This window comes from Oreochromis niloticus, linkage group LG3 (genome assembly GCF_001858045.2).
Source record: "Oreochromis niloticus isolate F11D_XX linkage group LG3, O_niloticus_UMD_NMBU, whole genome shotgun sequence".
Taxonomy (NCBI): domain Eukaryota; kingdom Metazoa; phylum Chordata; class Actinopteri; order Cichliformes; family Cichlidae; genus Oreochromis; species Oreochromis niloticus.
In genome coordinates, this window is record NC_031967.2 from 70,210,932 (window position 1) to 70,229,194 (window position 18,263).

Genomic DNA, 18,263 nt, shown 5'->3' on the forward strand with positions numbered 1-18,263 from the left:
TGACACAGTAAAGTCATGTGTCCACTGTGCAGCTGTGTTGATATAATGAGTGAATGATTTGATCTTTTCACTGCCTGCTGTGTTTCCTCGACTCCTGAGCAAAGATAAAGAGTCAGTTCAGACCTGCAGTTGGTCCTCGTGGTGTTTTGAACTTGAATTCAGCCTGATTTGTTTTTCATGTCTTCTCCTCCATCATCAGTTATCAGGAGAGCAGACAGTCAAAGTACAAGAATTCAAACAAACACAGAGATTCTACTTACAGAGCAGACACAGCACAGATGTTTCCTTCATCGTCCTTCTCACTCATTTGAGCTTTTTTTCATTTCTCTCACTGACACCAAGTAAAGCCCGCCCTCTTCCTCTGAGCACCAGCTTTTCTATTGGTTCAAACACAGAGGTGAGGGACTAAATTCTTTAAAAAACCAAGTTATAAACTACAAACATGTTAATTTTAACGCGATGAGGTGCCTCAGACATTCGGCACCGTAATTGTGTTATTTTTGTCAAATATTTAATTTGATGATCTGAAACATTTAAGTGTGCCAAACGGTACAAAAAAAATAGGTAATCGGGGCGGGGGCAAACACACACCACTCTATAAGATCAAAGGTCACACCTCAGAAAGAAAACCATCCGTTCAACAAACAATTGTCTTGTTTTGGTTCCACCATGTTGAAGAAGTGTGAACTCACATCTAGTTCAGAGTGAAATTTTACAAGAGGAGTGTCATCACTTCAATTTATTCACAGCTTCTAAGCAGATTTCCACTCTGTCATCAGTTTTCATCATCTCGTATTCCTGTCAGATCGTGTGTGTGTGTGTGTGTGTGTGTGTGTGTGTGTGTTTTCCTGGACTAATTCCATCTCATAAAATGTGCAAACATGTGTTCAATAGGTCAGGACATATTTCACAGCAACATAAACATTTAATAAACAAAACTAGTACCAATGTTTGCAACATTTTATTAACAATAAACAAATAAACAGAAATAAAAATAAATAAACAGCAATATATGAACAAGTCTTGCAATATTTAAACAGAAGTTACAGACTTCAAAGTCTCCTAAATGGAAGGAAAAGTCAGAGCTTTACAGATCAGAGAGAGGACAGATCTCCCTCTGTAGCTACTTGGAAAAGGTTTCTCTTTGGTTTCATAACAATATCTACCACAAAGTTTACTCAGTAATAGCTGCTAAACGGATCCTGAACATTATTAGGCAGATTATTAACAGCTTGATTATGACACAGTGTTTCTGTACTTGGTTGAGTGTCTGTAACAATCTGTAACTGTGGATCTCTGCATAAATATCGGTTTGTTTGTTATGAAAGGTTTCCAATAACTTTCAGTCCAGTTTACACAGGGAATTTTGAGTGTGTTCATTAGGACACTTAACATTGACTGATGAATTATTCAACCATAAAAAAAAATAAAAACAATCCTTACTCAAGGGATGAACCAGTTCTGTGCCTATGGATAACAGACAACTTGATCCCCTGTGTAATACCATCTAGAAAGAGTCTGACTGGCAGCAGTTACATTTTTCAGCATGACAGTGATCCCAGTAACACTGCTGGGGCAGTAAAATCATACCAGGACATGAAAACATGCAGTTGGCAAGTATTAGTCAAGGATTTGCTTTGATAACACCAAATATAGACTTTTAGCTTGTTAGAACGTTTTGGCCTAAATCCTTTATATTCACGCGTGTTTGCACGTTTTAATAAACATCTGCAACTAACTCCAAATTTCCAAGCAAAATATAAAAACAGTGGTGGAGATGCTGTGCAGTACTTTTCTACTACTATTACTGCTAAGTACTATTATTTACAAAATGCCATAAGCCAAATATATTCACACACTTAGTAAAACAGTGTAGGCTTTAACACTTTCAACATATAATATATATCATCTTGTGTTATTAACCTACTGAATTAAAAAAACAAAGCTAGAAGTTCAGTCTCAGTGATATTAAAGAATATGTTTGTTTTTATAAATCCCTGCCAGTCTCAGGCTGACAGATCAGCTGCTCCTGGTTCTCAACCTGCTTGTTTTGTGTGTGTGTGTGTTTGTTTTTTGTTTTAAATTTGGATATTGGGCAACTGAATTCCATTTTGCATTTTACCGTAGCGATGCAGGCTTCTCTTACCAAACATCATTATCATCAAAAACACTAAAGACATTTCAAATATGCTGCAATTACTCAGGAGGCTAGTATGGACCCTGACTCTGCTGTTTATGTTTTCTGTAGATCAAAAAACCAACAACAGCAACAACAAGAAACACAGCAGAAACTGACAGACCGACGATCAGTCCAACAGATCCTCCCTCCTTCCCTCCTGCCTCCTTCCCTCCATCCTCTGTGTCTCCTCCTTGACCTGCAGGTGAGAAACAGGTGTGAGGTGTCAGCTGTCAGGTAGGTGATGAGTGAAGAACAGAACAGAATCCATTTCCTCTTCAAACTGCTGTCAGACATTATCTACTGCACTCTGATCACATCACTCAGACCAGCTGCTTTCTACAAAGTCTCATCAACAACATCTTTAGAAACAAACATCAACAACCAGGAAGCAGCTTCACCTCTGATCACACACACACTCAACTCTACTCACTCACCTGGAGGATCAACAACACTCAGTCTGATGATGCTGATGGGGTTATCATTTAAAATTGCTCTCTTTCTATGTTTTGTTCCTGTCTTGACACGACACTCGTATGTTCCAGTGTCATTAATCGTCACATTCTTCAGAATCAAAGACACATCTCCATCCTTCATCTGTTTGTCCTGCAGATCCACCCGGTTCTTAAAAGATGGATGCTGGTTGACTGGATCAAACTGGTCATCTCTGTAAAAAAGCACATATTCTGTCTCCAGGTCAGCTCTGCTCCACTCTACACCTAAGATGAAGTTGTTGTTTGGAGCTCGACATGTTAGAGTGACGTTCTGTCCAGACTCAGCTGTGATGCTTTTCTTGTCTGAAAGAGGAAACAAGACAGAGCAGAGAGGTTAAAGTTCAAAGTGCAACTGATCCCTTCTTCAGCAGCCAGATGGAGTGAGGAGTGTATGCACATATATTAAGTTATAGTACATAATAATGGATTGCATTTATATGGCGCTTTTCAAGGCACCCAAAGCGCTTTACAATTCCACTATTCATTCACTCTCACATTCTCACACTGGTGGAGGCAAGCTACAGTTGTAGCCACAGCTGCCCTGGCGCAGACTGACAGAAGCGAGGCTGCCATATCACGCCATTGGCCCCTCTGGGGGTTACCAACCCAGCAGGCGGTACGGTAAAGTGTCTTGCCCAAGGACACAATGACCAGGACAGAGAGCCCAGGAATTGAACCGGCGACCTTCTGGTTACAGATGTGCTTCCCAACCCCCTGAGCCACGGTCGCCAATAACTGCCATAAGCGCATGATATCCATAAAAAAAGAATAAATTTATTGATGCTAAGGTACACATGTGATCATTATGACAGTAAATGCTGTTAATATCAAACAGTACCACTGCACCCCACCACTAAAGAGATCTGACCTTAATCTATTATTGACACAGAAGTCAGTTACTACCATCATTACTCTATATTAACAAGATGTCTTCATACAATAAATTGTTCTGTTATTTTTATTTACCTACTGATTTTCACTGTCTAGAACTTGAGTTGTGCTTTTTTTGTTAAAGCTCCCAAATCTTATATTATGACGGTACAGGGTCAAAGTTAGTTTAATTTTAAGTCAGGAACTCAGAGGGATGAAGGAATGCTGTCACTAATATCATCTACAATAAATGAGGAGATTACTGTGGATGACAGTAGCTGTGTTTTATATAAACACTTATACAGTGAAACATGTGCTGATAATAAGTGAACATAATGTGTGAGAGAAAGCAGCCTCTCATTATAAGACACTGTGAGTCTCTGCATGCTGCCTTTATGGAGCTACAGCTGTTTGTATACACTGAACTAAAAGCTTTGTAGCTGTATACTGACTCCTGACACTACAACACATCACACTGACACACATATTTACTTCTTTGTCTCTGTGCTGGAAACAGCACTGCTGACCAAGCGGGTAAATCCACAGACACCACCAGACCTCGTGATGCCGTCACACAAACAAACAAACTGATTCAATATGAAACTACTTGTTTGGGAAGTAACACATAAACCAGACTGATGTTTATTCCTCTTTATCTCAGAGGGAAACACCCTTTGGTTTATAAACCTCACCTGCAGAGACAAACACGAAGACACCGACAATCAGCAAAGTCGAGCAGAGCGACGCAGTTACAGGAAACATTTCCGTGTTCTCTGTTTCTGCTGATCTGACTCTTAGTTTGTTATAAAAGTCTGAGTTTGTTGGTATTTTCAGTGAATACCAGATCTTAAAATTAACACTTGACTACATGAGGTTACATTTAAGGTTTATACAGTGCTAAAAGTTTTGGTTTTCAGTCACTCGTTCAAATTCCACACTTCCGATGTGTCTTCAGGAAGTCGCATTAAAGTGACGTTGGGTAGGTTGGACTGTCGGACGATCATAAAGTGCGTCATAAGAAAAGTGCTGAAATTTAATGTAACGATTTCTTTGAGACATAATAACTTGATTCTCTTTCACACAGAATCAAGTTATTATGTCACTGTTTGGTTTTTAACAGCTAAATCTCTCCTGCAAACACAAAAACTGATCAGAGTAAATCAGACATTCGTCTCTTATCTACCTGTGATGATCTACTTTGTTCTAAATCTCTGAGTCTGTTGGTTATTTCAGTCAATAACAGAACATGACTTGACTGACGCTTGACTATGTGAGATTAACACTTTCACACATACTGGTCTGATGATGTTTTAAATTAATGACATACTTTAGTTAAAACTTCACTACATGAGATTAAATTTAAGGTTTAAATAAAGCTCAAACATTTGTTTTTCAGCCACTTGTCTCGATTCCACACTTCCAATGTCTCTTAAGGAAGTTGCGTTAGAGTGACGTCTGTTACGCTGCGCTGTACGATGACCATGAATAAGTGCGTCATAACCAAAGCAGTGAAATCTAAAGCAGGTCTGAGTGTTCAACAGGTTCAGTTCTTGAACGATCTCCACAGAACAACACAAACATAACCTCATCAATCATCAATCATCAGCTACATTTTAAAGACCATCATCAGCCAAAGGACTTCAAAATGACATCACTCAATAAAAATGTATATTGTACTATGGAGGAGGCAGCATTTAGCTGTAGCCTCCATAAAACAACAGCTGATGTGGAGAACTTTGTCCACCACCTGCAGCTGATGCAGCACTTCCTGTAAATCACATGACTGTTATCAGAGTACATGAGAGTAACTGAGTACACTTCCTCTTTTTTCTTTTTTATATTGTGTCAGATAAAGTCTGACAGTTTTTGGTTCTTCAGATGATAAAAAACATTGAATTCATTTAATATGATGTGTTTCCAGAGATGAAACCAGATGTAAATCAAATAGTTCACACTAACTCCACATGACATTCATCTGTAACCAGTAAAGTGAAGCTTTAATCCTGGTTGAGATTAACATTAACAGTCTGTTAATCGACTGAAGCTCACAGACTTCAGTCAACCTGTCAGATTATCTAAAAGACTGAAAGACGTCATTTTAAACACTTACTGTTGTTGTGAAGGATCTCTGAAACCCTCAAACACTCTTCTGATCATCAGGATGAAAAATTAAAATTATCCACTGAAAGATAAAAAACAAAAAGTCTGAGTTCAGTATCAGCTTTTTCAGTATGTAAAAAGGAACACACTGAAGATTTATTCCACTTAATAAAAAAAAGTTTTTAAAAAAAGTTAAGAAATCAAACAATAAAATGTAGCAAGTTTAAAGTCTGTGTATAAAGTGGCCTCTCTACCACAGAGTCACAGATCAAACTAACCCACACATCCGTGTGTCATCCTGTTTGGTACAACACACCCTTCACCTGTGTGACATCAGTGCACATAGCAACACCTTAGCAACCACATTCCTATCTTCTCCAAATCTAAGTACACACATGTGACAAACAGCTACCACATATACAAAGAAACAGAGAAGTAATAAAGAAGTGAAGTGTTGCAATAAATCAGGTAGATGTGCAGAGACAACTTCCCACTCCACTCAGTTCATGACATTAGATCAGCTCAGTCTAATGAATAAAAGTAAAAGGTTGTGATTTCCTCTAAAAGGTGTTTAGGAGCAAAACAAATGATATTACTCAAACTAAATATAAACAAATGTTACGACATATAATTTCAGATGATTCCTTAAATGAAAAAATAGAAAGCAGAAGTCAAAAATCAAGCTGATTGCTTACTCAAGCTACAAAACTAGAAATACTTTATAGATGAATCTCTAACAAAGCTTCTTAAAACTCACAGTGTTTATATCTGATACTGTTTTTACCTTCATCTGTACAACGTTTCTGTCAGAGTCATTAATCACTGACATTCTCCCACCTGACTTCCTCAGAATCATCTAACTTTTTGTACAAAAATGTAATCAATCCATGCATTTCTTTAAAAAAAAGAAAAGAAAACAGAAGATTTTGTGGTTGTGGTGATTAATTTAATCAATGCTCTGATCTTATCTGCATTAGAGAAAGAAAGGGGTGTGTGTGCGTGTGTGTGCATGTCAGTGTCAACATCCTGGTCAAGCTGGTTCAGTAGTGTGTGTTTGTAGTTGGTACAGATTGACCCTGTGAATCAATGACATCACCTGTGGTGTGTACAGTAAAGTACATTTATTAACACTAAAAACAAACCTGATTTTTGTCTCCTTGTTGTTTGGTGTTCATGAAATTTCTGACTGTGAAGTGATTTCATATCAAAGCTTCTTATTATTAGAGCTAACATAGCTGTGGTCAGCTCAGCCAGTCTTATCAATCCAATTTCTAGTGAAATTCACTAAAGTTCAACTGATTTTTTTTTTTTACTATTTTTTTCCACGTTAATTTATATTGTGGCGTGTTGGGGGAGCAGCTAGTTCTCTCCCATCATGCCTTGGGACATGTGCTGCTGTTTAGATGTTCTTGTTTGATTGTTTATGGTTACATTACTTTTAACTGTTATCTTGAATGTTGTGTTTATACTGCGGTTCAAAGTCACTGACAGTTATTGTTTTATAGAATGAATGCAGTACCATAAGTGAGTTCTGTTATGCTGTTATTGAGGCTCGAAGCACAGTGTAGCATCAGCAGGTATGTAATAAAAAATCTGTTTCTGTTTGTGTTGAATCAGCAAGCTTAATCTTTCTGTGGAGCTTTATTGTTAAGACTTGTCTCCATGCTGCAATATTTTGTTAGCTACAAAAACTTCAAACTGTGGAAACTAAAAACACGAATACCTCAAATATGGCAATCTTATGCTTTATAGGATGAAACTAAATGATTAAATGTTGAACCCTAAATAACATCAGCAGCTACAGTCAACTTTATGTCAGATTTATAGAGAAAAAACAGATTTCATACCTCCAACCCCTCAGAGTGTAGCGGTCGCTTCTTTCCCTGTTTATTCCACTAAGTCGATTACAGAGACAGAAATACGACTTTAAAGACAACAGGACACATGATGACAAAACAAAAGATTAATGGGGAGGAACAAAGTCTGACTGAGAGCAACAATTAAATATTCACTTCCTTTGTCTGGCCTGGTTGGTGATGTAAAAAAAAGAAAAGAAACTGTCTGTGGTCATCAAACAATCAATAAACAGGGAAGCAGGAACAGTGTTGGATTTTAACACTTGTGCTGACGGCTGTGAGACGCTGTGACGCTGCGGGTTCATCAGCACCCTCTGGTGGACGATCGGCGCTGCGTGTGACCATAGAGACAATTTAAATAATGAATAGGGCTTTGGAGTTGACGTCACTGGAGGTGGGCCACGCCCCCTTCCGCCATGACAGTAGGCTAGACACAGGATACAGCTTCAGCTATGGTTCGTACGTGTTGTGTTGTCAGTTGCAACGTTTGATCACACGATCGTGAAGGCAAGAAGCTGGATAATGGGCTCTCTTTTCATCGTTTTTCAACCTGGAGGCAACGTGAGGGATCCCATGTATCCGATATTACTAAACAAAGACGTCAGGCTTGCATTGCAGCGGTGAGACGAGCGGATCGAGTTCTGTGCAATCCCCAGCTTTTTGTTGGTTTGGTCTCCGCATCTTCTTTCCGGTGAGTTCTAAATTAATTCATATCACTATTAAAATGCTTTTAGTGTTATTTTCAATGTGCTGAGGTCATAGATAATGAGATAAAACATGCTAATGTGTGATGCTGCAGAACCACGTCATGTCATCATGTCGATTGGGTAGCTTATGATTTAGCATTATTGCAGGCAAACCAGCATATGAAATGGATGTAACAAATCCAGACTGGGCACCAACACTGCTCATGGGCCTCTAAAAACATACTAAATTGCTCTCATTGTACACTAATCCGCACATAACTTCCAGATGAATCACACACCTGTCATGTGCACTAATTTGATCTTACAGGCTTTTATGCAGCTGCAGAGTCTGAAGGTTCTTATTAATAATAATAAGCATAATTCTTAAACTGGTTTGCTGTGTATGCGCTGACTCCACAGACAAAGGGCTGTATCGCGACCGATTGCGCCCAGACGCCAAGAGACGGTACTTTCAAAAAATTGCGTGCATCGGTAATGTGGACCCGTATGAAATAAGGAAGCGGAGTGGAAACCCAGACGACCTACCGCCTTTGTCCTATCCCGATCTTTGCATACCTTGTCTGTGGAGTCAGCGCATACACAGCAAACCAGTTTAAGAATTATAAATCCCTGGAGGCCCACATCCAATTCACGAACGGCTGGGTGCAAGATTTGTCCATCTTTATGCCTCCACGCTGCGACAACTGTACGTTGTTGTTAAGACAAAGGTAAGTCGGTTTGAACATGATAACTTTCTAAACAACTTCCTTGTTACAGTTTTTGATTTGCACGTACAGCCAAACCATCTATATTAGCCTCGGTTCATTACAGACCTTTTATTAAAAGTGTTTTTTGTGTGTTTCAGGTACTGCACTCACAACGACTGAATGAAACTGCACTGTGACCTCGTTGTGTGGACACAGAGAGACCTTCTGTCATACGCATCTTCCCTGATGTGGATTTCTGGGAACCACGTTTAAAGCAAGCACAAGACTTCTTTCTTAAAGTGTGTCTTCCTGAACTTGTTGGGAAATACTTCTCCAAACAATGTGCTGCTCTAAATAGCCTGTGTTTCATTTTGTGGTTCAAGATTGATGCCAGCTGTGTGTTGCCATGTAAATAGTTTGCATTTCATTTCTATGTACTTGCTAAGTACATGTGATAAGATCAAGAATAAAAAAAAACAAACATGTGTACTATTCTTTTCTGTTTTATTGAAACTACTTCACACAAAGTACAATTATTTACAATGAACTACACATGCAACACAACAGCTTTATGAATACTCAACAAGAGCAAGTTTCATTTGGCGCTGGTTTGACAACCACACTGGGGCACATATTCACCAAAACACAGCAAACCTTAACAATCTTATCAAGCAGTGTTGTGTTTATTTCTGCTCTGCCCTGTGCATTGCACACACAATGCTTCGTCTGCCCTTTAGCTTCTGTGATGCTGTCTGTCCGATCACCACTGTCCACATTTACAGGTGGTACCTCAACCTCCACTTGTCCAACACAACTGCTGTCCACAGCTATGACATTGTGATTTTGTTGTTGTTCTTCTGTCAGATCTTCATCGATTACTTCTGCACGGGGCACACCTTCAGACTCTGCAGCTGCATAAAAGCCTGTAAGATAAAATTAGTTCACATGACAGGTGTGTGATTCATCTGGAAGTTATGTGCGGATTAGTGTACAATGAGAGCAATTTAGTATGTTTTTAGAGGCCCATGTGCAGTGTTGGTGCCCAGTCTGGATTTGTTACATCCATTTCATATGCTGCTTTGCCTGCAATAATGCTAAATCATAAGCTACTCAGTCGACATGATGACATGACGTGGTTCTGCAGCATCACACATTAGCATGTTTTATCTCATTATCTATGACCTCAGCACATTGAAAATAACACTAAAAGCATTTTAATAGTGATATGAATTAATTTAGAACTCACCGGAAAGAAGATGCGGAGACCAAACCAACAAAAAGCTGGGGATTGCACAGAACTCGATCCGCTCGTCTCACCGCTGCAATGCAAGCCTGACGTCTTTGTTTAGTAATATCGGATACATGGGATCCCTCACATTGCCTCCAGGTTGAAAAACGATGAAAAGAGAGCCCATTATCCAGCTTCTTGCCTTCACGATCGTGTGATCAAACGTTGCAACTGATAACACAACACGTACGAACCATAGCTGAAGCTGTATCCTGTGTCTAGCCTACTGTCATGGCGGAAGGGGGCGTGGCCCACCTCCAGTGACATCACGCTCCAAAAATGAACATTTGTCCAGCAGATTTCATAATTCCAGTGACTTTAAAAATAATCTTATATTTCTTTCTTTTTTTCCTGACCAATCTGTGGTGACACCATTGTTGGAAGTGTAATTGTTGTTTTCCATCCATCCATTCTCTACGGTTACCCTTATCACAGTCGCTGCTGTGCTGAGTGATAGCTTTCCTTTTCAAACCACTGGGTTTAAATCTGGGACTCTCCACCATTTGACCTTAGAACTGAAGAAGCTTCTCGGATGAGAGGTGAAACGTCTTCAAGCAACTCAAAGAAGTCCAGACGCTTTTCTTTCCAAGCTCCTTAGACTACAATGACCTGGATGACTGAGAACCTTCACAGACATCTTTCCTTTTCTTGTGAATATAACTTGTGTCTATCATCACCATATTAAATATTTCTGATCAGTCAGTGCAAATTTGCTGTGTAATTTTTTTGTACTCATTGTTTCTGTCATCAGTCAATCAGCCTATTTCTGTTGCTTTTTGATGTCTTTGTCTTGTCTTTGATTTTATTTATTTTCTGCTGTGTTTTATTTGCATCTATTTGAAAGAGTGAGTGTAAACATAAAAAATATTTTATGTGCTGGAATGTGCAGAAAATAAGTTTAAATGTTCTTCCAGTCAGAGAATGTTGCATATAATTTAATTTTTGCTTGATGTATAAAGTTAAAAGATTAAAACTAATAAAACTAGTTTTAAATAGATACTTTTTCATATGATTACATTTTGTATGATGGATTATGCAGAAAAAGTAGAATTGGGCTGAAAGATCTATCGCTTTATTACCTATTCAGGTTGTAAATCGTGTTTTAAAAAGTAACTAAGTAACTAAAAACTTTTGAAAACAAGTAATCAGTAAAGTAACAGGATTACTTTTGGGGGGAAGTAATCAGTAATTAGTTACTGATTACTTTTTTTTAAGTCACTTGACCAACACTGTTCATCAGCCATCTTTTCTGTTAGACATAGCTGATGTTATGGGACATTTTAGTTAACCCTCACATTTTGGATGTAGGTGGTTAGAACCTTACTATATGATTTTTTTTGTATAACCTTTGCATGCTTAGATGAAATATGTGTATATGTCAGAATGACCTTGTGAAAAACTCCTTAGCTAGGCCTAACGATGTTTCACTATGTTATCTGCTGTTTTGCTCAGAAGGATGAAACATAGTGTTTAGTCTAATTGTTGAATATTGTCATTGTGTTTCTTAAATTTGTAAGGTCTTAGTTCAATCTATAGGATCAAGACATTCCTTTGTCTCTGATCACCTCTCCATCCACTGTGTGCTGGGGGTGGTTTTCAATCAATCAATCAATCAATCAATCAAAATGTATTTATATTGCACATTTTAAAGACCGAAGTACACCAAAGTGCTTTCCAGTAAAACCATGATACAAATAAAATCAAATATAAATTACAGATATAAAATATAAAATAATTACATCATCTAAATGCAAAACCAGATGTAAATTACCCTAATTAGCCTTGAATGCCAGGTTAAACAAGTACGTTTTTAGACGTGATTTAAAAGATTGAATAGAATCTGATGCGTGAATATGAAGAGGAAGAATATTCCATAACCTGGGTGCAGCAACAGCAAAGGCACGGCCTCCTCTGGTCTTCAGCCAAGACCTAGGTTGCACTAAGAGCAGTTGATCTTTGTGCTCTCTTAGGGCTATACAGACAGAGGAGATCAGCGAGGTAGTCAGGTGCCATATTATTTAGGATTTTATAGGTAAACAATAACATTTTAAAATCAATTCGATAATTAATAGGAAGCCAATGTAAGTTGGCCAGAACAGGGGTGATAGAATCATACTTAGTGCCAGTTAAGAGACGTGCTGCGGCATTTTGAACCAACTGCAATCGCTGAAGGAGGGAAGATTGGAGTAGAGAGAATTAGAATAATCTAGTCTTGAAGTGATGAAAGCAGGAAAGAGTTTCTCCAGGTCTTTGCGTGGTATATAAGGTTTAGCCTTAGAAATTAGGCGTAGTTGGTGAAAGCTGGTTTTTACCACAGAAGAAACCTGTTTATCTAGTTTGAAGGAACTATCCATGAAAACTATCCTAGCAGCATGAGTGAGGTGATTAGCAACAGGCCCGAGTGTACCAGTCAGTTGTCTCAGAGGCATATTTCTATCAAAAACAATAATTTCTGTCTTCTTTTCATTTAAAGTGAGAGAGTTACGAGATTACCAGTCTTTGACATCCCTCAGACAATCAAAAAGAGGATATAGGGAAGCTGAAACACCCCCAGTCAAGTGGCGGTAGATTTGAATATCATCAGCATAGCAGTGAAAAGAAACATTATGTTTTTGTTTTTTCAAAAATGGAGCCCAAGGGCAGCATGTACAGAGAAACACAGGACACACAGGACCCATACCGAGCCCTACTGAGCATTGTATTCAGTGCATCCTTAATGATACGAGAAGGAATAATGTCATGCAAAGAATTTGAGCTTTTCAGGTTATTAATTATTTCCTTTAAAGTCGAGAACGACACAGGTTAAAACTGTTGAAAAACCGTTGAACATTGGGAAACTGGGGCTGGATTTACTACAGGAGAATGTGGGTGTCATGGTCCTTGTTGGCCCAGTATTCTTAGTTTTCGTGTGTTTTGTATGTTGTTCTTTATTTATGCCGTGGTTCTTAGGTTCTGTTAAGATGTTCCTTATTTGATTACCCTCTGTGTGCCCCTCTGTGTATCTGTGAGCCCTCGTTATCCCTCCTTGTGTTTTATTCCACGTTTTCCCCAGCCCGTTATGTCTGTGCTCTCTCCCCTCCTGTCGGAACCTCCGTGTACTTCCTGTTTTACTTTGACAGTCTCCCGTCAGTGTTGCGTTTACTCCTGCCGTGTCATGTTATGATTATCAGTGTCACCTGTGTTCCCCATGTGATCCCACTTCCCTCTGTGTATTTATGTCTGCGTCTCCCTCAGTTCTGTGTCGCGTTCTCCCTCATTCACGGCCGTGTGTTTCTCCGTGTAATATGTTATAGTTTCCAGTTTAGTTTGTACGGTTTTCCTGTCCAGCAATAAAGCTGTGTTTTGAGTTCATCCCTGCCTCCGTGAGCTTGCATTTGGGTCCACTTCCTGCCAGCCACACAGCCGAATCATGACAGAGGGGCCCTTAACACTGGGATTTTATCTATAAAATGATTTAGAAGTTTTTGCAGAGGGCCGGGGAGGCATCCATCGAAACATCAGAGCAAGGATTAACCACTGAGTTAAAGATTTTAAACAGAACTCGAGGATTGTGACAATTAGTTGCAATGATGTTTGATAAAAAATACGTCTTTGCCATTTTGGCAGCCTTCTGAAATTTAGACTGGCTCATATGCAGAATGTCAAGGGACACCTGAAGTTGAACTTTTTTCCATCTCCTCTCAGCTCGACGACATTTACGCCTAAGAGCGAGGGTGGATTCATTTAGCCAGAGTTGGCGAGAGGTTTTACGGCGTTTAGCCTTTACTGGAGCCACAGTGTCCAAAATAGAAGAGCATGTAGAAATAAAAGAGTTGACTACGCCATCAACCGAGAGAGGTGCATTACTAATGTCATCATAACAGCCAGAGTTAGCAAAGGCCGCAGAATTAATCACACGTGATAGGCACAGTGGACCCTCAGAGTTTAGTTCCATGTTGCATAACTGAACATCAGTTATCACAGACACATCCCTTGTGAAGATTCTGTTTGATGTTACTTCCTTATGACCCTTTTGGTGATCAGGAGTTCACACACATGCATGCACACACACACACATGCATACACACACAAGTTCTTGCACATGCATAAAGGTGCTTACACACACACACACACCAATAGTGCCTTGTCTTTGTAACCAAGAGGGGTCTTACGAGGGGAGGTGCTTTTGCTGTGATGTGTATTGTAAGGCTACGAGGACAGCTGCTCTTTGAAGGATTTCAGTTTGGAGTCAGGTGAGGAGCGTGAGCTCCAAGAGCTCGTTCTGACCCAAAACTTCCCTCGTTAACAAGTTGGTTGTTCTGTTATGTCTTGTGTTTTTCATGGTGAATAAGTCTCTAAACTAGTGGGGTATGTGGAAACACAGACCCAACATTTATTAAGGGCCGGTGCTGACCTGGGAAAAGATAGTGGGAGTCTTCTTTGTTCAGCAACAGCCCAGGTTGGAGAAAGAACTGTTGAGTTTGTACGATGTTATAAAAGGGGCGCTGTGACGCCCCAAGGTTAGAACGCTCATTACTGCGAACCTGGGATGTTTTGATGTGTGTGTCTGTTCTCCTGCATGCAGCAATAATTAACTTGACCACAACTTTTTCTGTATTGCAGACTTTATTACAGAAAACTTCCATTACACTGATAGACATCTCTGTACCATTAGTCAGTAGACTGGTTTTAAATCAGCTCTAAAGAATTTCACTTTCAATCGTGTTGTTCCAGGATAACAACACTGCCACCATGAGTTCAAACTGGAAAATTACAATTAGAACTGTGCAGAGACACACTGATGACTGACTGGATCATTATTATTCAAATTTTATATCCTATTAACATCATCCTAAAAGATGTTTTTATGCATGTTGTTGTTGCTTTTTCATTTATTTGATTCAGTGTCTAAAATTTAACTATCAGACAACACTGCGCCATGAGATGCCAGTGTTGTCTCAGACTCCAACATTAAAACTGAAGCCATGCAGACACACTGATGACCAACTGCAACACTATGATTCACATATTAGATTAAATCCATCCTCTCGCATGGTTTATATATGGCCACTAGAGGGAGATGATTTACTTTATATATTAACATGGATACAAGCAAATAATCAGTGCTTCCATAGTGTATTTAAAAAAAAAATGTAATAAGTCTGTGAAGGTTCTCAGTCGTCCAGGTCATCGTAGTCAAAGGAGCTTGCAAAGAAAAGCGTCTGGACTTCTTTAACTTGCTTGAAGAAGTAATAATAAAACTTTTTTGTTGCATTTTACTGAACTTAGAAATCAGAAATCATCTAGTTACTGGGGGGGACCAGTTAGAGACCAGCAGCTGGACGTCAGTGGTTGGACTGGTGGACTACTTCAGCGAAGAGTAGACGACGTCTGGCTCTGGTTTAAAGTCTGAACACAAACACACACAGTTCAAACAACAGGAAACATGATTACAAGCTTTGGAGGTCTTGATTGAACTACAATCTCCACCTCTCTGCATCACACACAGTCCCAGTTCAGACTGAAAAACTGTCAGAGGTTTGAGGACACTCAACAAAACCACAAATGAGTGAGTTACACCAGTAAAGTTAGTGAATTGAAGAAAAACAGAATTTGTTTTACTTATTAGCAAAGTAGAGCTAGAAAAATGACCAATACATGTTTTTAAGCTTAAAAGCTGTTGCATGTGTTGTATTTGAGTTCAAAATTTGACATAAAAATTTAAACTGGAAACTTGCGAAATCTAACTTGTTCGTGTCCAACATTAAAGATCCAACCCAATATCATGGCAAAGCGTGTAATAGACACATTCGACCCACTGTGTCCATTTCACGCTTTGACTCTCCAAATCATAAAATGGGCACAAGCAGACGTTGCATTACCAGCAAGGGGGAGATAAAATAGTTAAAGGCCAGAAATCAGTAGCGAACAAATAATGTATAAAGTACATTTCAGGGTACTTAGTTGCATAGTTGTCTTTTTTGAAATGGACACAGGGGACCAGCATGTCTTACATATTTTGCTTTAATACTAAGCTGAAGAGCAGCTGTACCTGGGCCTCCTTGTTCTGATGGTTGTTTGTCCATAACTGACGTCTTCAGTTCTCACTGCTGAGTAGACCACAGCTGAATAAATGTCTGCAGAGTAAACTATTGAAATCACTGCAGGTACAACAGTTCAGATGTTATTACACAGGAGCTAAAGATGGCTAAAACATTTTTATAATGTTTAATCTTGCATCAAAAAGACAGAAAATAATGATTTTTAGCTCATGAAGACCAGAAAATTTGTCCTGCACATGAACCTCTGTGAGTTCTCAGTGGATTTTAGTTCTTATTAGTTTGCACAAAAATGCATTAATTTACAATAATCACAACTTTAATGATGTTCTCTGTTTTTGAGTTTTTTTCATCTTAACACCTCTGCTGAGAAACACTGAGTGACCACAAAGAACTGGAGGCTGTTTCTGAGAAAGATGCAGGTGGACGACCACAAAGCTGACACTTTTTCCACTGCAGACTGACACTCTTCACCACAGAGCACAAAGCAACACGTTCTCACAACATGATCACTGTTGTAAGACTAACCAGTAATGCCTCGGTGAGAACATTCACAGAGGCAATAAACTATAAACAAATGTGTATTAAAACTCAGACAGCAAACACAGTCAGAGCTGCTTTGAACACCTAAAGCTCACTTACAACACTGATAATGTTTTGTGGGCCAGAAAGTCAGAACACACACGAGTCTGAGCCGACACCATCAGTTAAAGTCAAACTGGGCCTAAAGAAAAACTGCAGTTGTGTCACATTTGAACCAAATATATATTTCGTATATGAAGCAATCACAACTGTTGCATATGCAAGTGATACTTCTGCGACATAGAGGTGAAATATGTCACATGTTCATCAGAACATTAAACAAACCTCATATAGTGGTGATGACCCCACCATAAAGAAAAAAATCTACCTGTTCTTCGTGTGACTGGCTGTTTTGAGTGATTTGATATTTTGATGTCATCATCTCCAGCTTCTTCTTTATATGCTGAATGATAATATAAATTTTGTGAGTAAAACAGAGATTATATTTAAGAAATTTGTTACTGTGATCATAATGACTTTGAACTTGAGTCTACTAAACAAACTCGGACATGAAAGATCAGGAAGTCTGAGTCTCACCTTCAGGTTTCCTGTGAACACATCGTCTCACCAGCAGAACCAGTAACACCAGTAGAACCACAACACAGACTGATCCAACACAGGACATAAGAGAGAGAACAGCAGGAGAGAGTGATGGAGGATGTGTGGATGTAGGTGGAGGTGTGGTGGTGTGTTTGTCTAAAATAAAGCAAACACAGTCATTAAGTTGTCGTCACATTGTGAATGTTGAAAGCTGCAGAAACACAGACAGGTGAGTGTGTCACCTGTGACAGTGATCCAGCTGGATGGAGACTCTCCATGACCGCTGATGTCACACTTGTAGAGGCCTTCATCAGACCTGGAAACATGCTGGATGGTCATGTGACCTGTAGGCTGCTTCCTGATGAGGGAGCCATCTTTATAGAAAGCAGCTGGGAGGTTGGAGGGAGTGGTCTTTGTTTTACAGAGCAGAGTGACGTCATCTCCCTCCATCACAGGGAGGACAGGACTCTGCAGGATCACTGATCCACCTCAACACAGAGACAAACTACAGCATTTCATCCATTTACACACAGCTTCATCAACACTAACTCCACACACTCAGCTTACCAGTGACTGTCAGGTTAACCATGTTACTGATGGGACCCTCTCTGGACTCAAACCAGTAAACTCCACTGTCATGAGGTGCTGTTATACTGATGTTACAGGAAGAACCAGCTATTCTCCCCCACCCATCTCTTCCACACTGAGTCCTCTGTTGTTTGCTTGTGTTTCTCCTCAGAGTCCATCCAGCAGAGCTGTCGTCCTCCTCACAGCTCAGAGACACAAAGTCTCCTTTAAAGAACTGAGAGCTGCTGGGACTCACAGTCAGACGAGCTGTGAGGGTTAAAATGAAAAACTGATGATCTGTTAGACTTTTGTCAGAACAATGGCATAATTATTACCTCGTTTTTTCAGTTTTATATGAG

At 39.4% G+C, this 18,263-nt stretch overlaps 1 protein-coding gene and 1 long non-coding RNA gene across 6 annotated transcripts in view; one reads left to right on the forward strand and one right to left on the reverse strand.

The window, feature by feature from the left end:
• The window catches only part of LOC106096754 (coxsackievirus and adenovirus receptor), a 68,277-nt gene that overhangs the window by 19,573 nt on the left and 30,441 nt on the right, over positions 1–18,263 (reverse strand). The window contains exons 1-3 of one of the 5 annotated variants that reach the window (XR_003218858.1): positions 5,651–6,222; positions 2,614–2,973; positions 947–2,375 (exon numbers count right to left, since the gene is read on the reverse strand). The exons of 2 other annotated variants lie outside the window; for them this stretch is intronic. Coding sequence is in view for 2 of the 3 variants with exons in the window: in XM_025905326.1 (XP_025761111.1) it covers positions 2,209–2,375; positions 2,614–2,973; positions 4,233–4,302 (597 nt within the window). In the remaining variant the exon portion in view is untranslated. Of the gene's footprint in view, positions 1–946; positions 2,376–2,613; positions 2,974–4,232; positions 4,625–5,650; positions 6,223–18,263 lie in introns of those variants that run through there. 2 more of the 5 variants (XM_025905326.1, XM_025905324.1) reach the window with 2 other exon arrangements.
• On the forward strand, positions 8,128–9,107 carry LOC112846074 (uncharacterized). The gene is made up of 3 exons (XR_003218891.1): positions 8,128–8,187; positions 8,603–8,910; positions 9,048–9,107. It is a non-coding gene; the product is annotated as an uncharacterized LOC112846074 (long non-coding RNA).